Source organism: Electrophorus electricus, chromosome 7 (genome assembly GCF_041902795.1).
Source record: "Electrophorus electricus isolate QZ-2024a chromosome 7, ASM4190279v1, whole genome shotgun sequence".
In the NCBI taxonomy this organism is placed as follows: Eukaryota; Metazoa; Chordata; class Actinopteri; order Gymnotiformes; family Gymnotidae; genus Electrophorus; species Electrophorus electricus.
The window spans coordinates 2,691,024-2,712,500 of record NC_137503.1 but is presented as its reverse complement, the minus strand read 5'-3'; the positions used below and the strand labels follow the sequence as shown (position 1 = coordinate 2,712,500).

The 21,477-nt window shown below is 45.1% G+C and overlaps 1 protein-coding gene across 3 annotated transcripts in view; it reads right to left on the bottom strand.

Annotated features, from left to right (window-relative positions):
• Positions 1-21,477, bottom strand: part of LOC113584538 (uncharacterized) — a 105,738-nt gene that overhangs the window by 71,785 nt on the left and 12,476 nt on the right. For all 3 annotated transcript variants that reach the window (XM_081717379.1, XM_027021514.3, XM_081717380.1), the window contains exon 3: positions 19,641-19,688. In XM_081717379.1, coding sequence (XP_081573505.1) covers positions 19,641-19,688 — 48 coding nt within the window. The remainder of the gene's footprint in view (positions 1-19,640; positions 19,689-21,477) is intronic.

Sequence of the window (21,477 nt, the reverse complement as noted above, 5' to 3'; positions counted from 1 at the left end):
GGGTTTTTTTTTTTCTCTAGAAAACCAAACCTGCGGTTACTAAGTTGGGCTCTGCGTGAGGGAGCACCTTTATCTTCATATACAGCAGACGTCCTCGAAGGCAGGAGAAGATAATTAAATCAATGAAAGCCCGTATTTGATAAGAGCTTAATTGTGTGAGGGAGTTTTTTTCGGGGGGGGGGGCACTGGCCAGCGGAAGAGCAGCGGCATGGGGCCTGTCCCAGCTCACGGCACACAGCTGCCGTCCTGCTGCTAGAGAGAGGAACAGGGCTCCACACAAATCTCTGTAATTTAAATCAAGGTCATTAGCAGAAAGTGATAAAAAGTCGAACATTAATCCAAAGGGAACAGATACCTAGTCAGCCAAGCGCGAGTGTATCAGACGCCGACGCCATGGGGCGGAGACGCCGAGATGCGGCTGCTACCCTTCCGTCATTTTCCGTCTCCTCATTGGCCACTTCAGTTTACATCATCTGAACTGCATAGATCAGAGAGAATATCCAAGAGCTCTTCCAACCCCCCATCTCTCTGTCCACATCCACATCTACATCTCTTTAGCCAAACAGATTAATCATTGCACATTTGAAATTCAGACAGGTTCATTTATGGCCAGCATGTACCAGTAGCAGGGGCCATATTTATCTCTGCTCCACACCTCTCATATCCTTAAAGGCAGAAAAGGAACAGCAGGCATTATCGGACTATTTGAAAACAACCCAGGTTAAAGAGGACGAGCTTGAGTAAATGATAAGATTTACCACATTGTCCGATTTAAAAACTAGAAATAAATGAGCCATCTTATCAAGAGAAGAATGGATTAGCTTTTTTTTTTTTTGGTGTATTAAAGATCATTTTCCTTCGTTTTGGACATAAGTTAAATAAATAACTGAACTTCAGTCTTGTGTGTATGTAATCTTACCTCAAAAAAGATCATAATATTCTATCATCTTATTCCCAGTAACAGAGTTAAGAGAGAGGATCTGAATCTGACAACAGATTACTGTTTTACAGGTACAGACCATTTCAACTGCTTCCCTGTGTGGCAGAGAAAGGATTTCCATGGCAGATTCCAGTCTTAAAAGAAGACTCTCTTATCCTAAATAAAAATTCTTTACTTTTTTTCCCCAGCGTATTACAATTGGCACAAAGAAAAATGAGGAAAACAGGAAAATGTCATAAGCTAGAGACATCGTCTAACAAGAAGACGGTTTAGAGCTGCATTTAAATAGATATTAAACTCATGTTATTTGTCACTGAATCAGAAAAAAACAAAACGAGGTGCTGCTTACATAAATTAAATGAACACAGATATGTTGTTTAAAAAAACAAAAAACATTATTTCTGCATAATGAAAAATGCAAGAAAGGATATTTATATTTAACTATATATGTACAAGAGACCATAGAAATATATTCACCACAGAAATAAAGACAAATCAGCCACACACACACACACACACACACACACACAGAGGGGCAGACGCACACAACCAGCCCACCTGAATCTCGGCGGATGTTTGGTTTTGTTTGTCTTTTTTGTCTTTTCTTCTCTTTGAAGAACACAGTATTGCTCAGGAGAAGCCCGTCTTACTTCATGTGAATAATGTGGAAGGAAAATGGACCTCATTGCCACTACTAACTCACTACACCACTTAAAAACAAGAAGGACTGCATGTACATCAGCCACTGATTGATACACCTGATTAGTTTGGCTCAATTTGAACGTTATTTTTTTGCTTTTTGCTTTTTCATTGTTTTTTCTTGCCATGGGAGAGAAGAAAATATAGTTGATGCTGCCTAAACTCTTACAAAATACACTGTAAAGTTGAACAAATCTGATACACTCTTGATTTAATTAATTGAATCATTGTTCATTTTAATACATTTATGGAGGCAAGTATGGCATTTTTTTGGGGTACAGTGTGCCAATCACTTCCATCAGTGAGCTCCGTTAAAGCAGAGCGAGGGTCCCTGACAGTGAGAAGTGGTCGCGTCTGACAGACCCAGGCGTGCGTTTTTTACATGAAGATGGTCTTCTCCCCATTTGTTGGTAAGGAGGTTTCAAACTTGTTTTTGCTTGGCTCTGACCTCTCACAGAGAGGGTTTAAGTGTTTCCTCTCTATGAAAGGATTATGGGATGGACTGAGTGGTTCTAGAGGTTTGTGCAAAATTGCTCATTAATTGTTCTCATGTGCCGAACACACCTCACGCACTCGCTTCTCCAGCGGAGTGGCTCGGACCCACGCCGCTCCTGACACAACCAGTTACGCAGAACTGGGATCAATTTCATTTTGATTCACTCGGCAAAGCGACCAGGAGTGGATCCAGCTACTGGGCCATCCTCACAGTGACTGGTTTTCATTCCACAAAGCAATTTTTAGCCCATCACCTAAAAATCGACCAAATGTGGAGCAAATGCACTCCAATTTATTGACCTGAGATCTCAGTGCAAGCATGCACCTAATGCAACAGTGTGGGCGCTCTAAACAGTGGCATCTAAAAAGGCTCAGGAAAGCCGTTAGCATGTAACACATTGTTTGCTAAAGGCTCCCGGATTGATATTGATTACGAGCTATGCGCCCCCCACTAAAACTAGGAAAACTAAAGCTGTTCTCCATCAGGGCTGACCTGCGCTCACTGAGATAAGCATATGTAAGCAGCAAAAATTAGGCCTTGGTTTCCTGGTATATTTCCCTATATATGACCAGGGAATACACACACACACACACACACACACACACGTGCACACACGTGCACACACACACTCATATGCATACACACACACACACTCATATGCATACGCACACACAGACACACACGTGCACACACATGCACACACACACACTCATATGCATACGCACACACAGACACACACACTCATATGCATACACACACACAGACACACACACACACACACACACACACAGACACACACGTGCACACACACACTCATATGCATACACACACAGACACACACACACACACACACTCATATGCATACACACACACAGACACACACACTCATATGCACACACACACACACACACACACACACACACACACACACACACAGATGGAATCATCAATGATCAACTAATGCCCCCACATGTACTTTGATTCTCTCCGTTTCTCTCCGTATAAAGTGGGCTTTAATAACACCTTAATTTACTTACAACATCATTATTATCTTTTTGATATGGAGGTGCCATCTGGCAAATGCTCAAGCGAAAGGAGATAAGAATACTTAATGAGAGGGAGCTTGACTCTCCCTTTCAGTCTGCACTAACAGTAATAGGCTAGTATAATTAGCACCGTGGCAAATGAACAAGACTCACACGGCCCGGAGAATAAGAACGGCTACACTCCACACTGTCTATGGCCTCCTGTGTGCTCAGAGTAAAAACTTTCTCAGTGATCTGAATGTTCATATGTCCGTGCACAGATTCGTGCGCAGTGTTCAGCATCTTTAGACGGAGGATTATGTTGCGTTTAAACGCGGTGCACCATGTACCCCCGCATCTCGTGTTCTGTTAAAACATGTAATAAAAGTGGGAAACACGGCTGCGCTGTGCTCAGTGAAATACGGGGATGAGGAGCTCATCTACACAGTACAATGAGTGGAGGAGAATGGGCAGCTGGACATTTCATGTGGCTCCATGTTATTATGTGTTTCAAAGCGGCAGCGCACGGGAGCTTGTCAATGGCACCTACTCAATATGTATACACTAATAAAACAATTTAGAGGGAAAAAATATAGATTTAACTGAGGAAATCAATAAAAAAAAGACCAAAGAACTAAAAAAAAAACAAAAAACAAAATCAACTCCTGGATAAATAATGACCATTCAGCAGTTTGACTATTTACACCAAATCAAATCACATCAAATCACACCAAAGATGTACGTACTAAAAAAAGCTGCTAGAGAGAAAACATGAAAAACGTTACACAAAAACCCCCCTCAAAAGCCCAAATGCAAAAAAAAAAAAAGATTCCCTGATCTCTCTGACTGGAGCCTTTCAATTTGTACCGCACGGATTTGAACTGAACTCGTTAGAAAGCCACGGGAGGCAATCCAACGGCGGTCCCTTAACCTTTGCTTTTTAGTGCAAAGAGTCTGAATGAAGTGCAGAACGTTTGAAGCAAAGGTAAAGTGTGAGGTGCTGAGGTGAGTGAGTGAGTGTCGCTGTCCCCGGCCAGGCCTCCGGTTGGCAGGGGAAACACAGGAGGAGGCGAGAGGGCTTTGTTCTTTCGTCAACATCCCTTCATTAAGTCTGCGCATCTCCAGGCCCTTCCGTGATCTCTGCAAATGCAACCAAATTTGAGCGCACCTCATTAAAGAGACCAGGCCACCAAGACCATGCGCCCGCCTGAAACACTGAACACGGTGGCGGGCCCTTTCCTTCCCTCTCTGCTCTGGAATTCTCTCTCTCTCTCTCTCTCTCCTCCCCCTCTCCCCTCCCCACCCGATGTTTCCCTTTCTCGCCGACTTGCAGTCAGTTCATGCTAAAATTACATGTCATTAGCAAATTACACAGGTGCCAGAATGAGTTTATCATTTTGAGTATGTAAATCTTGGCTGTATCCGGAGGTGCTGCTTATAAAAGCGGCCTATCTCTTAAGCCAAATGGGAATGCCACAGTGATAGGAGATTACCCTGCTCCAGCTCAGACTGCTACTGCGCTGCGGGCTAGCGATGGAGTTACGACGCGCTCGTCTCCCTGATCTTTATGCAGCCCTAACGAGGAGACGATGCAGGCCTAAACGCTTAGCCGTGGGCGCTTTGTAAACAGATCATCCTTAGCTGAAGTTGTTTTTGTTGTTATTGTTATTAGGTAGTAAACTTGACTTCCTGCCGGTGTCAGAAGTGGACGCATGCGCTTCACGTGCGTGCGGTCCGAAGGAGGAGGTCAAACCACGGTTTGGCTTGATGAAAGGACAAGGACATTTTTTTTTTTTCCATACCTGTCTCACTTGGAAACATTGTGTGCTGTTTTGCATTTCCTTTCCGACATGAAACAAGATCGGGATCAAAACAGAGACTTTGGACACGTCCTGGACACAGATCTGAGTCTCTCGCGGTGCAATCTGTCTTGTTGTCTAAAAGGAGCCACACGTTCCTCGCTCAGTATTCCCACATCGTTCAGGTAACGATGGCGATGAAGGTTTAAAAAAAACAACAACAAACAAACCAAAAATAACACACACACACACAAAAGCGGTCAGGCGCCCTAAACGTGGCCTGTTGCCCTCGACCTTGCAGAGTGAACGGGAGCGAGGGGCAAGCGTCACATTCTCATGCGAGTGGTGTGGCGGGGCGTGTGTTCGCTCACTCCCCCTGCTCCCATAAACATGCATACTGGCGTGACCCGTGTTTGTGTGCAGAGATAATGCACCCAGAGCTACATATCACTACAGGATGTGAAAGGAGATGATGAGCTTCATTTAAAAGGACGTCAGTCACAAAAGAATGCATTAAGCTGAGGCCCGGATGTAATGGATGTCTATGGAGTGCCCTTGGTGCGCTGTGGAGCCCTGCACTGTGCCATTCAGGGACCGTAGCAGGCCATATGCTGTGATTGGGTCATTTAGGCTATGGACCTGAACCACTAAGTAAGGGAGGAAATGTGTACAGATGGCAGATGCATTGCTGAACCAGGTTAACATTAAAAGTACGGCGTCCAAATGCTGCTGTTACATTTACTGTAAGGCATTAAAATGCATTATTAATATGTGACCTGTACAAGGCAACAAACATAAAGTGAAGACGAACAGGACAACAGCCCGAGCGCCGAACCTCCGGGAGTGCACGTGTGGAGGCTGTTTCTCTGGGACACAGGAGTCAGTGGAAAATGTCGGAGAAGCATTTAGAGGTCTAAAGATTTTCTAAAAAAAAAAAAAAGCATACAATTTTGCATACAATTCTGATGTAATCAAAACGACTTTATTCAGCATATCCTCTTCATGTAGGACCCCTAGTGGTGGAAATGTAGCCATCCCTACTTCTTAATTGCATGACAGTCAATGCTATTAAAAAAACAAACAAACTGGAAAATATTGTTGAAAATTTAGAGAATGTAACATGAAGGAGAGGAGTTCTTAGAAAGAGGTTAAGTGCTTGTTTTCATCTGGCATATTTTCTACTATAATGTCTATAAGAGAACAGGGAATAATAATTAGCAAGGTTATCTCGATGGGGACTGCCAGCAGTTGGCTTAAACAAGAGCAGAGCTCGAGAGTTAACGATGAGGGTCCACTAATGTAGAGCTGCCTGCAGCCCGGGGGCTCACTGTGAATTGGGTGGCCCATTAGCTAAAGCCCTGGGGCTAACAGCACTCCACACACACACACACTCTCACACACACACACGCACGCACACACACATACACACACACACACACACACACACATATTTCATTTCTTATCTTTGTGGGGTATTTCCACTGACTTACGTATTGCTGTAGGTAAAGAATGCTATGCCTACACCTGAACTTTTCATTATCCTTAACCTCTTCTATAGTAAATTTTAGCTTGATCTTATATTCCTTTTTGACAATAATATCAATAATAATTATCATTTCTGATGGGGACCAGCCAAATGTCCCCACAATGTTAAAATGATTTCCTCTAAAAACGTGCCCCACTACAGACAGCCTGTTTAACTCCCTCTTCCAACAAGGGCAACCAAGAGGTGAACGATGCCTTGAGTAGAGTGTACTGAAGTATACCTGTGAGACCGGTGAAATTGAAATATCTACTATCATGACGTCTTCTTATTAAAATATCGCGATAAACGACAATATCGCCGCCGTACGGATGGTGTTACATTGGTTGGCATGCAAGACTCTGTGGCTGGTGTGTTTGGGTTTAATGAAAGGAAAAAGGAGAAGCGAAGGCTCCACCGGAACAAGGGAATAAAGGCTGAGGTGCAAGAACGCCTAGATCCCGTATCCAGGTGCTGCCATATTTGCGACCAGCCCTCTGAGCGGACTTTTAGCGGGGCAAGACGCATCGGCACTCCGTTCACGACGTGCTCTATATCCGAGGGAAATAAACACGATTCTTTTTAAGGACGCTGCGGTAGATGTTAGCTTCAGTAAAATCGTTTCGTTCATTTTGTTTCACTCCATTCGACCATTTATTTGCAGCTGGGCTTAATTACTTTATGACAGCTCCCATGACTGATGCTGGTGGCTGACAGCAGGCTCAACTGCACTTTATTTTTCATGTTACGTTTGTTTAGGACGCCAGCGTTTAGCACTTTTTGGAGTTCAATTTCAGCATTGTAAAATAAACAATTCTACGACTTGTACAAATTGGCCTTGACACTTTTTAAAAGAAACTTGAATTCCAGACTGGATAGATGGAAAACAAACGCGAAATGTGTACATTTTAGCGCCTGAATATAAGCATTTTGTTTTGTTGTGTGTGTGTGTGTGTGTGTGTGTGAGTGATATTAATGATTAGCAGTAAAGGTAAACTGAAGAGGAAAGTGTGCTGATGTCACATGTTTCTGATGGAAAATGTCAAATCTTTTCACTGCGTCACTGTTCCAATGACTAACTTACACTTTACAAATGTACAATCCACTCCATCTGCAAAACAATGATATACAGCACATACAAAAGAATATGGAATGTCTAGAATTGTCCAGTATGTCCTACATGTGTTAATGGCACAGGAAGTTTGAAATTCTACCTACTATCACCCATTGGCCTGGAATCAATCTGAATTTGATTTCACAAGGCCATGTCACGTCATGGCTAGAATGGTGTGGCATGCATTTTGTCTTCTCCACAAGGCAGCACATTTCCATGTGAAACACTATAATCTCTGCCATTTTTCTTCCACTGTGCCACGTGGGCAATTATCACTTTTCGGGCGTCGGTACTGGCTCATGCGTCATTCATCGTCTATATCCGATTATACTGCCCTATCACTCAGGCCTGCTGTGAAAGCATTCTGACTGACTGTTTTTCCTCGCCACTACACGACCCATGCTGGAAAAATCCTCTCAGCCCATCGCTAATGCACGGAATCACACCTTGTTCTTAAAAGCATGCACAGAACAAAAGGAAGCTGTATGTTGACATATGGTAATCCATTAATTGAAGGTGGAGCTGCGCTGGCCCTGTGGTGAGAGCAACCGCCTTCCCCCGCAGGGCTGACTGACGATACGCCACCAGTGTGGTGACCACGGCGGTGGTGAGTCAGTGCCATTGACATCTGTAACTGTGTCCTTCCTAAAGAGTGTGGCACTGAATACCTGGACTGCATCCATCAGACAGTTCTCCTCCCACTGTCCCCAGTACCGCGCTATCCCGGTCCTTCCGTCCACGATGCTGGCTAGCTTTAAACCGCAGTTTACACGACATTCCCACCCAGCTGATGAATACGGCTTCGTTCTTAGGAGTGAAAAGGTTTTTTTTTAAAAAATCAAAAAACAAAATTAGTGATAGAAATGAGCATTTAGGAGTGTGTTCGCTGTGTTTATCGCTGTGGGTTTGCGACCAGATTTCTTCAGGTAAGTCTTAATGGCCAGTTCAGTCAGTCTGAACCAGGCAGACCGGTAGGTCAATGCCACAGTGGCAAGACCGAGTCAGTATTCCAAAACCCTGGCTTATGCCTTATAAAGAGGGTGTCAAAAACCAATAATAAGGCAATAATTCTGGTGTGGGGGTGGTATCAAGATGACAGAACACTAGAAACATCTATCCAATCATGGATATATGAGGGTGAGTGTGGGTGAAAGTGCAAACAGAAGTATATTCTACCTCACTCCTGTGCCTGATACTATATCACGCCACTCAGTCCATAATCTCTGTGGTAACCATGTCAGAAACACAGCAGTGTGAACGATGTGAAACATTTGAAATATTTGGTGATTCGTTTACATAAATTTATTGGCAGTAAAGTACCACAGGATACTGTGAGCGCATTTTAGTGATGAAATAGTCTAATGCACCATCTTGACAGCTGGAGATTCAAGTTACTTCTTAATTCCGTGCGTGTGATTTTTTTTTACGGTTTTAACCGGGCCTATGGAAGCCAATTAAATCAAACACTTGTTATCAGAAAGAATATTCAAAAACAGCATCGGCATGAATGTTGAGATGTTTACAGAGAGAGAAAAAAAAATAGTAATCAAAGCTAAGTTTTAAATCTACATTTCAAGTCACGAAAAACAAAAAAACAAAAAAGAAAACGTTCTTGATGATTTCCACATGTTTGAGAGCCACGGAGACTAAAGAGGATTAGGTTCTTGTTAAAGAACAGTCCCATTTTGAGGAGAAGAAGACAAGCCCGGGGCCAAGAAGGGAGTGGTGGTGTCAGCCATGCTTAAAAATGAACCTTGACAAAAGAAAAAAAAAAAAATCCAAGTCATTAAAATGCCAGAGGAGCATATATCTTTTGACATGGGTCAGAAACGCAAGATGCTGTGAGCGTGCGTATAATCTGCCCTCCCTTGGGTTTCTGGACCACTCTGAGTCCCACTCTCAGACAGCCTATGGAGGAGCAAAGAAAACGTATATCAAAAAAACATTAACCTTTACCGCCCATGCAAATATGGCACCTCAATTAACAGAAGTAAATAATCCTTGTAATTACCCCTTGCCCAAACTCATCTGGCATAAACCATGGTAAATGGGCCGTTGCAACATAAAATGGGTATCTAATTGAAAAAGGATCCAGGAAGACGCAGGGGAGAAGACTATAGACCGGTCCACACCAGTGCTCGCTCTGGGACTGAGTAAACCATTATCCATCAATATGTGCTGCTCATATATACCACATTACACATCTGTGCCCATCACTGCAAATAAATATTCACCGTTTGGTGTCAATGAACCAAATATTAGACCGTTCTGGCATGGGTTTGTTGAACAATATGCTAATCCATTACAGTTAAACGTAACAGGAAAGGAGAGATACACACACTGCAGGACAATCATAGTGATATAGTTCTGGAGAACAGTGTGGGCACTAGTTGAGGCAGGGACAGGATGCTGGGAGTGTGTTTGCTGGGAGTGTGTTTGCTGGGAGTGTGTCTGCTGGGAGTGTGTTAGCGTGGGAGTGTGTTAGCATGGGAGTGTGTTTGCTGGGAGTGTGTCTGTTCGGAGTGTGTTAGCATGGGAGTGTATTCGCTGGGAATGTGTTTGTTGGGAGTGTGTCTGCTGGCAGTGTGTTTGCTGGGAGTGTTTTAGCGTGGGAGTGTGTTTGCTGGGAGTGTGTTTGCGGGGAGTGTGTTTGTGTGGGAGTGTGTTTGCTGGGAGTGTGTCTGTTGGGAGTGTGTTAGTGTGGGAGTGTGTTTTCTGGGACTGTGTTAGCGTAGGAGTGTGTTAGCGTAGGAGTGTATTAGCTGGGAGTGTGTTAGCTGGGAATGTGTTAGTGTAGGAGTGTGTTAGCTGGCAGTGTGTTTGCTGGGAGTGTGTTAGCGTGGGAGTGTGTTTGTTGGGAGTGTGTTAGCTGGCAGTGTGTTTGCTGGGACTGTGTTAGCATGGGAGTGTGTTAGCTGGGAGTGTGTTTGCTGGGAGTGTGTTTGCTGGGAGTGTGTTAGCATGGGAGTGTGTTAGCTGGGAGTGTGTTTGCTGGGAGTGTGTCTGCTGGGAGTGTGTTAGCGTGAGAGTGTGTTAGCATGGGAGTGTGTTAGCTGGGAGTGTGTTTGCTGGGAGTGTGTCTGCTGGGAGTGTGTTAGCGTGAGAGTGTGTTAGCATGGGAGTGTGTTTGTTGGAAGTGTGTTTGTTGGGAGTGTGTTAGCGTGGGAATGTGTTAGCTGGGAGTGTGTTTGCTGGGAGTGTGTTAGCATGGGAGTGTGTTAGCATGGAAGTGTGTTTGCTGCGAGTGGGTTAGCTGGGAGTGGGTTAGCTGGGAGTGGGTTAGCTGGGAGTGTGCTTGTTGGGAGTGTCTTTGCTGGGAGTGTCTTTGCTGGGAGTGTGTTAGCTTGGGAGTGTGTTAGCTGGGAGTGTGTTAGCTCAGAATTCTGGGAACAGTGTCCTGCCTCTCCATTTCCTCTCTGCACGAGATCACGAAAAACCAGCCATAGAAAATTATGACTTAATCATACACATAGTCACTGATGCTTCACTGCATCAGACATGGACGCAAACGAACCGGTCGTGTGTGCATGTGTGTGTGTGGGCATGTATGCGTGCATGTGTATGTTTTACAATACTGTGCATCTGAGCAGGACTTCCAATTCAGAGCTTATGCAAATCTATTTTGGCTATTCAAAAAGAGACAATTTTACACAGGGTGATTCACGTGGAGTTTGAGGATGAATGTGTTTTTACTACGGCCAGACACTAATGCACTCATTTCCCTTCATTATTTGTAAGAGTCGGTGGCAATATCCTTCCGAAATAAGCATGACATTGGAGGCCCACTGGAAAATCGAAGTAGAACAGAAAGCCCTTAATTTACTCAGTGCCAGAGGGCAGAGCGGAGAGGCACCAAATGGAAGAGTTGGCCAGTCAAAAACTTGCCCTGAGTTAAGAGCTGCTTGCCAGACATCCGCGTCTTTGTTTCTCGTGCAGCATGTGACCTAAATGCAGCAGACAGCAACTCTACCGTCATAATACAGGTGGCCAATGGTAATCTGATATGACACTGTTCCAGGGAGGCCTACAGGTAGAAGCTCCAGCCCAGCAGTGTTACTACGGCAGGCCAGAGTTCTGTGGCCAGTCACTGCTAATCCACGCCGAGCGCTGCCGAGCTGTTCGGTGTCCAGCGTTGAGCTCGAGGCACACTGGCAGTGGCTGCCTTCACCGCAGATGTCACAACCCCCCCCCCCCCCCCCCCGAACTCGTCTTTCTTTACCCAGAAACCTCTTTTGGGGTTTTTTATTGCATTTTTTTTCTGCACATGTATGCGTGTATGTATGCATATGTGCGTGTGCGTATATGTGTGTGTGTGTGTGTGTGTGTGTGTTGTGCTCTGATATTAACATTTTGCTTGTGGCAAATAGAACTATTGTGGATTGGTATTTTCATTAGAAGTCGGCCCACAGCCACATTCAGCCCGATCTGTGGCTCCCAAATTGAGCTGTAAATCTGGAGAGCATCTGACACTGAGCCTCCAGCTTACATCAGAATGCTAACGAGACAACGTCGCCACTTCCGTCGCGGCTGTGGGAGCCATACGTCAGGCCAGGCCGGAGCGCGCCGACCGGAGGGACCGTCCCGCTCGCATTCGGGGAGCATCACGGACAGAGTCGCTTAGAGTGGATTTACAGCTGCACTAAAAACCAGATCGCTCAGTAATCAGAATTATTCATAAGACTTTTTAAGTGCCCTTTGTCATGTAGCTGTCGGTGTTTTGGTGTGAATGGATGTATTCCACATAGTTTATCATATAAACTGATATGCAGTCAGTGTAATGTGCAATCTCCGCACACATGTATCAATCTAGATTTAATTAAAGAGAATATTAGCCCGGTAACAAAATGCAACGCGCATTTCGCTGTAATGGAGTGCAGAAGGAAAGAATGAGACGAGATCCTTCACACATTTAGCAGTGTAGTGTCACTCAGCCAATCAAACGATGCCTGACAGGTGAGTGTTGCTGAGAAGCAGAGACTGGCATGTAACTTATACCACATTAATGCTCTTCCCAAGTACCCTCCAACATTTTAAAATCCGTAGTCTTCGTCTTCCTGCTTCCGATCCCTATCAGGACTCAAAATAAGCCATTATCGCGAGTGACAGCCTGTAAACAGCCACCAGGCACTGGCTATTTCACCAGTCCCGCAACCACTCCTCCCGCACCTGTCCCGCAACCACTCCTCCCGCACCTGTCCCGCAGCCATGAGGCGTGGTGTCCCCAAAGCCACCGACAGAGCAGCGGCTCACGGGATAGATTTGCACACAAGTAAAACAAGTCTTATTGGGGCTGGTTACAAGGTCCGTGTGTCAACACTGAAGGAAACCAGCACCCATTACATGGATGTCTCCACCCAGTGGCGGGGCTCAGAGTGGGAGGCGGGACTGAACTCCACCTAGAACTATTAGACTGTGCATTTATGACAGCCATGATTTAAGCCACTTGGATACTCGCCTCAGAAATAGTTGAATTAACAATTTTTAAAATGACCTGTAATGTAAAATTGACTCTCCTTCATAAAAAAGAAAAGAAAACTAATAATAATGGTACGTAACATGTTCTGACATGTCCTCTTTCTCAGCCGTATTGTATTCTTGTGTAAAGTCTGTGAATTTGTGTGGCTTGTTAGGAGAATGTTAAACACTGCTGGCTGGCATTAACGCTCAATGACCTCAGTGTATGAAAGCAGAGAGGGTTGTGTCTAACCAGACGAGCCTGTGATTGACATACTCACACATATGCACAGACACACCCACACACACACCCCAGAAGACACAAACCTCCTGTGGATTCCAGACTCCGGTCATAAGGTCCCTGAGACAAACCCTTGTCATTGAATCCATTAACCTTTTTATTTGTCAACAAGGCAACAATTTATATAGTTTAATTCAATCATGTCCGAGTGACGTTTATTCTTAGCGTTACTTAGTACTTCTTATAATAAATCATTTAATTATCTCTGAATATAGATCCAGTGCTTCATTAGATCTTGTGTTACATTAACTGCAAAGAATGTTGCTTCTTGTGAGCATGGCCATCTGCTGGGGCAGGGTAGGCTCCAGGTCAGGAGGTCAGCACCAGCATTTGGGCAGAATGTTTCGCTTGTAAAGACCTTATCTGTGACCCGGCGCTACGCCTGCACCATCCTTTCATCTGCAGTTGTCAAAACATACAGGGCAGCCAAGCCCAGCCTAAACTCTGCAGATTTGCAGCATTGTGATGTGTGGGACAAGCCTGAGCCGTGTGTATGGACATGTGTGTGTGTGTGTGTGTGTGTGTGTGGGCTGGGGAGAGGCTTCCACTGCTGAACACCTGGCCTTTTGTGTGTGTGTGTGTGTGTGTGTGTGTGTGTGTGTGTGTGTGTGCTGCCCTGAGGTCCATTTCCCCTGTCATCACCCTCCACCCATCACCCATGTGCACAGTGAAAGTGCACACACACACACACACACACACACACTTCTGGACCACTTGAGAAATTAGGAGCAACTGTAACATTGTCGCTGTGTCTCTCTCTGTCTCGCTCTCTGTGTGCGCGAGAGATAGAGCGAAAAAGGGAGACAGCCCTATCTACTAACTACAGCATCCTCCAGTCTGCAATTAAAATGTGTCCTAGTCTGGAAACTACCAGCGTTTTTTTTCCCCCTTAGTTTCCACGGCTACAAGCCAGCAAAGCAAACCAGTTGTTGCTTTATTAATCCGCCATCGGTTTCAATTTGAACGCCCCGGAGCCAATTAAAGGTGCGTCTGATTGAGACAGCCCCAGGACATTCCCATTCCTGAACTCAAATGAGCGGAGCGAGGGGAGGGGCAACTCGACAGGATGAAGGGGTGGGGGAGGGGCAGAGGGGTTAAAGAACCAAAGGTAAATTAGCTTTACCCAACTGCTGGAATGGTACCGTGGCAACAGACGGGCTGCACTACTGATGTAAATTAAAGCTACTATCTGGACTTATTCATTCAGGCCAGCTGCCTCACTGAGTTGTTATTCCACTAGTGACCTTGTGACTTTGCTGAGCTGGACTCAGTCCATACCAATGCAGGACCACGGACCCAGAAACACATGCCGCCCCCTACGTGCGCCAACTAAGCCCGCACCTACTTCGGCAAGGACAAGGGGACTCTTGTAAACAGCAAATAAAAGTCCTCCGAGTTACTTTTGTGTCAGTTATGAAGACGGGGTCCGCAGACTGCGCTGGCCGCCATGCGCACGGCTATAAAACTGACACGCGCAATAGGAGTAATGGAGAGTGAAAACCAGAGGCGAAGAGAGAGAGCGCAGAGGAGAATCAGCATGGCGGCATGGTGCCTCAAGGTCAAGCCCGTGGCAGGCAGTATATGTCACATACTCATTCACATGTCATCGTCAGTGATGTCGGCTGTAGCACATTTAAGATACACGCCGGGAAGACGGACCGGACTGGCTGACCGAACGGCAGACAGGCGGCAGGGACCCGCTTTAACTGGCAGCCATAGGTCTGAACCACGTCGGCGAATAAGCCGACTTCCGTTTGGGATCGAGCCGTGGTATTTTATTTCCAAAAGTGTGAGGAGAGGGGAGATAGGGGTGCCTTCACCTTTAAGGCGGCACTTGAGAGACAGAGGGTCAGGAAGGGGCTGCGCAGGGCGTCGGCGGATTAAACCAGAGGGAGACAACCTTAAAGAGGAAGATCTGGAGATTTATGGTCAGAGTGGAGAGAGATGTGCCCCGGTGCCCACGTCCTCTTCAAAGAGGAAGCAGTTGGGACCGGCGCGACATTCCGGGGGTGGAGCAGGAGTCCACCAGCTGATGTTAACTCTCCGAGTCACTTAGAAAACAGCGCAAAAAAACGCAACTCAAATAATCACTCCCGTGCATTGTGTCCCTGGTGTCCTATTAGCCTAGATTTGCTTTTGATGAAACTTCCAAAGGAAAACATGCATCAACTGTGGCTGAAATGCTTAATCTGTCCCCCCTGCCACACACACACACACACACACACACACACACAAAAACAAGGCACTGAAGTGTAATTAGCCTAAAACAAGGTGACTACAGCCCAGAGCAGGTTTGGCTAGCACAAATCAGACGTTTGCTCTCCACAGCATATGTTACCCAGCATTCCTAGGTCACCAGCCTGAGAGAGCTGCAACGGCACCACCTATCACAAACGCTCCAGTCTGTCCTCAAGCCGTCTGCTGGCTAGCACTGACAGGCGTGGAGAGGAGGAGGAGAGGAGGCCTCTCATTCTCTGGCTTTCCAGACTCGTAGCGGCGGGAGAGGAGGTCGTTCCACCAGCCCGTCCCCCTTTCTCCTCTAATTACACCCTGCTGGATTCGGCGAGGAGCAGCACCAGGGCCGGTGCTATTTGTGGTAATTAGTCCACAGAGTGCACTGTCAACATGCAAAGAGAAAATCCCCTCCACTCCTCCAACCCATAACACAACAACAAGCTCCTTAATCTGGCCACTGAAAAGCATTCACTTACTTCCCACCATCCAACGCCCCCCAACCTTGGCTACTCATGTCAAATCTGGGTCCCGCTGAACAAATTCTTAATAATTAACTGGCAAATTTTAACATGATTGCTTGTGACACACCTACTCTGGTAATTATTGCTTTGAGGCCATTTGCTAATGAAATTAATGCATTCGTTGCCCTAACAAATTAGCATAAAACATGCAAATGGACAACATTTTAAATGTACTTTCTAAGACCGGGGGGGGGGGGGGGGGGGGGGGTAAGAAAAAACAAGGAAAAGCAGTATTAACAGAAAGCAGTGAATTTAAATGGCAACGGCTTTAAAGGGAGAAATTGCATTAACTGAATTACAGGGAGGTTTTTTTCCCTGTGGCTATAATGGCTAAAGGCTCTTACTGTTAACCACCGGTGAGTAGGGTGATGTACTGCTTCACAGCCTGGGACAGTGTGATTATCATTATCATCACAGCAGCCATCGCTGATCCGGACGCGCATCGCTCTGAGAGCAAATATTAAATGGGTGCCATAATGCAGACATTAAATGGTTATTACGCTGATGCATTAGCTGATCTGAGCGCAGAGGCTGCCGAAACCTCATCAGTGGGATCGGGCATAACGGCCTGTCCCACAGGTCTGGGACAGCACACCAGGACTCAATAAGCTGCCTTTCACACATACGCTGCTCTTGTTAATATTTGATATCTTCACCCCCCCAACTGGACACAAGCAGAACACGCGTGTCCATGAGGGGAAGTTTGCATTTATAGACTTTTCTATAGACCTCCCAAAACCAATTTCTAATCCATAACTTGACCCGCTGACCCTGTGCCAGTTCTGTTTAGGCAGCATGTCTCAGTGACATGAGGTTAAGCAGGAAGTGCTGTTTCACCCTTAGACAGAAAGACTAACATTTACCTTGGCTTGCTATTTTTGTGGGTCTAGAAACACAAATTCAGGGGACAAAATGTTCAACAAAGGCGCATGACAGAGCCGGGACTAAACTCCAGACCTGGAACACATCCCTGCAGGTCCACTGGTTTGGCGCTCAGGGGTTGCCTTCAGTGGTCTGCTTCGAGATGTTGAACTATGTTAACGTGAAGCACAGCTGTAATAAGACTGCTGTTGGAATGTTTACCTGAATATATATAGGCTTCATGTATCCGTACTCATCACAACTTAAAAGCAGATAATAAGTCTGCTTTTGACAGACTGAGATATGTCTGGCTGTAACCATGTGTGACCGGAGGGCCAACTTAATTTCAGAAAGCAGTTTGTGCATGTGTGTTTGGGTGTATGCGCACACGTGTGTGTGTGTGTGTAGCAGAGGGTGACAGAGCGCTCGTATTTGCGTTTGTGAGTTTAACAGGATTTTAAACGTGTGCGGAATGACCGAACCCAGGCGGGCTGTAGCGAGGGGCTGTGCGCGCAGCATGCTGGACAGATGAGCGTCACTGCGCTTCTCTCAAAATATTTTGCTCGCTCAGTGTCCCCGGCTTCCTCCAGCTGCCCCGAGGCTCATGAAGCCAACAATAGCTGAAAATGACTCCCATTTAAAGGGTATTGGGCCGCATTACCCTGGTCAGGTGGGAGCGTCTGTGAGCCATTATGGAGCCTCTTGGAGGCCACTAGGTGCTGCAAGGCGCAAAATAAGACAAAAAAAAATGAAAAAGACAAAACAAAGGCATAGAGCATGGCAAACAGAGAGAGAGAGAGAATTCTGAGATCAGACATGACCTTAAAATAAAAGTAAATATATCTCAGTAATTAGATGGATTGTTTAGTTGAACCGCATTCAACACAAAACAACCAAAAACAGAATCTTTAAAGCTATATGGCCCATGGTCACCAATTTAGTATTTGCATAAAAATAATCAGATAATGCACTTAATACTTAACATACTTACATATACTTACATATAAAATGCACTTAACCTGGCAGCTAATGCCCTGAAACTTTATATTGGGAGATCAGTATAGATTTTGTAATAAATGATGTCTAGTCGGGCCAGACATGAGAGAGACATGGCTTTTTAAATAATATTGACTTAAGAAAGTATGGTATCATAACTATCGTGTCTTCTCTCAAAGAATAAAATGCACCTATTCTCCCCCCCCCCCCCAACACACACACACACACACACACACACACACACACACACACACACACATACACACATATATACACATATATACACACAGCCCACCACTGCAAATCCCTGCCAGTGAACCAGAGTCTCCACAACCACCCACACAGAGACGACTGGACCACACTCGCTCACAGGAAGCAGAAGAAGAATGTGCTTGCTTTCACTCAGGGGCCTTTACACTTGGGGACGGCTCGTAAAAACAGAAAAGACAAGACATGAGTTAAGTCAATTTTGTCATTCAAACGCTTCTTAAAAGATTTGGTTAGACGGTTGGATACCAAGGCCAGTTTCAAATGGAAAGCTTTCATAAGTGTAAAATCGAAGGATTTTAGGACAGAAAGGGAGATTTTTTAAACCTCAGTGAGACAGAACCTAAACAAGCTGCCTGCTGGTGTGTTTGCTCGATGTGAGCATAAAGGGAGATCTCTACTCCCTGTGAAATATCAGTCCAGAGACTTAACCAGAGTTCAGTCAGTGCGTTAGAATGAATACACACCTGGAATGATCACATGGGCCACCAACAATACACACACACACACACACACACACACACACACAAGCACGCACTCCATACCGAACCGCTGACCTCCCATGTGTCACCACATCAGCAGCTGTCATTTCTCAAATGAGCTCCAGGAGGGTTGTCTGAGACAGCCATGCATTAGCATCAGCAACGTATTGGGGGGGGGGGCAGATATATCTGAGTTCATGGATTGAATATGCATTGGGAAATTACGCTGCTCACCTCCCATGCCAAATATTATGATCATTTTTCCCACCCTCCACCACGGGTGCCCTGGCCCATTATCAGTGGATAATCATAAGGTGTGTGGAAGGCATAACCAATATGGCCGCTCACAGACCTGGCCCAGTCAGAGAGACATAGAAAGCTGATTGCTTATTAGTGCAATTAGTGGACTGGATCCTCATGTTTCAGTCTGTTTCCAAGAGGGAATGTCCCATTAAAGACTTAAATACTTTCTGCTGGGGGGAGAACCGAACAGAACTAACACACGCCAACTGCTGAATCCGTAATCACATGTATGCTCACGCACTTCTGTGCTGCAGGCCCGGTGCCGTATTGTAACTAGGGTTCACATCTTCAGTATACAATATCTACAGTTCACAATATCTTGGCGGCAGGGCACTAAAAGAAGGAGAGACTATCTGTTTCTGTATTTAACTGCGCAGAAAAACTAAAACTATTCTACTGACTAAAGTCGTCATGGAGATGCATTTGAGCAAGCTCGGCCATAAGAGTGCACGCACGCCGACAAAGCAAAAATATTTCACCCTAAGCACTAGAGAGACGGAGTGAGATGAGTCAATACGAGTTCCGTTGTCAGAGAACCAGCATATTAAGTACCAACATGATAACAATTTTTTTAAAGTGTGGAACACCTGCCTTACTGATGCATAAATGCACATAAGAAACTTACCTCACTGTTGCAAGCTCTGCACCTCAGTCGATCCTCGCGACTCAACCCCTAAGTAAACACAGAATGGGTTACAAATGCTTCAACCGTTGCACACAGTGAGTTATTAGCATTTAAGCACCATTGTGTCCAGAATTCACCTTCACGTCAGGCAACGGAAGACATACACATCATTTACTTTTCAGTACTTTAGATGCTACATGTAATTTGGCAATAACCAAAAGAGCGTGTGTGGTCCATAAAACAAGATATAACTAAAATTAATTACCTAAATAATTAAAGGCCTTGCAGTATAAATGTTATGGATTAGCAATTAGGATTTATCCCTGTTAATGCTGGACGCAGTAATGGAAAGACATGCAGAGAGAGAGAGAGAGAGAGAAACAATTGCTAAACCCAGAGCTTATATGCATGACATGTGGGAGCTCATTTTGATAGATGTTAATGGCATATAATTATAGAACAGTGCTATTAAGCGATGTGATTTTACAAGAGGACTGTTGCCCCCGGCACAGTGGCCTGATTGCTGAGAGTGTTTGGCTAATGAATGGAAATGCATGTATGTTTGCAATGATGGGAATTATCAAACCGAGAGAGAGAGAGAGAGAGAGAGAGAGAGAAATATGACATCTAAACCCAACCACTTAGGATTACTCTCACTGCTTGCGCTCGCACGCGCAGGACCCGCTCAACCGCGCGCATTCTTCACAGGCATACCAAGGTAACCCCGCAAGCACGACACATTTTAAGGAAGAAAGTCAAAGTTTTGCTTTTGGATTATAATTGTTTTTGACAAGGGGACAATTTAAAAACATAATTAAAATAAATAAACACATAAAGAGCATCTAAAACGGACCAGTCCCTCTCCAAAAGTTTCCTTTGTTGGTTTGCATTGCTCTCAGTGACCATAAACAACACAGTATTTAATGGATTATGTTCTATTTTAGCTAACCCAGTTATTCTAAATAGAAGATATTCAACGCAAAAGGCATTTTGATTAAAGAAAAGAATAGTAATGGTAACTTTATTGAATCCAACATATAAAACTATTTTATCTTAACAAGCGGGTCTTTGAAAATTCTTAAACGTTATTTAGCCAAGTCCACATCTGGGAGGCCTGCATAAAACGCAGCCTAAATGTAGTTGTTAGCGTTTTACAGACTGTTCTGCATTTGGCCAACTATAATCATATGGACTTTGTTCCTCTTCTCATTTGCTCCACAACTTTGAGGTCTATTTCATATGGCTTGAATTACATATTTGGGAAAGAGTATTATTTTTCACATAAGACCACTTCCATTAACTGCAGGGGACTGAAAACAGATGGCAACCTATTCATAAGGAATGGAAAACATATTTATACGTGGCTATATGGGGCGAGTGATTGCGGCGGTTTTGACATGAGCTTTATTTGGAGCAGTAATAGACGGTGTAGTCCTTGTTCTGTGGTATCTCAATCCCCCACCCCCCCACACCTACCCCTCCCCACACACCCCTCCGCACCCTCCAAAACACTGCTCTCTGTCTCTCTCTATTCTCTGCAGAATTGGTAGGCCCTGATATTACACCCCACATACCTGATTGCGGTTGCACTAATGTCTCCTACGCCCTTGTACACTACAGAGGGTCTCACTCCACCAGGGGCAACCCTCCTTCTAATGAGGGTCAAAGGTCACTGTGTGGTGTGCCTAGAGGAGGCAGGGTCTCCCAGGCCCACTCAGTCACTGACTCCGGCCCTATATTTAAATCAGGCCTCTGGCATTCGGCTGGCACTCCGAGGCCATCTCTTAACTAGTTCCTGGTTGCTAATTAGTTTTTCACCATGCTATTTGTCTCTCCA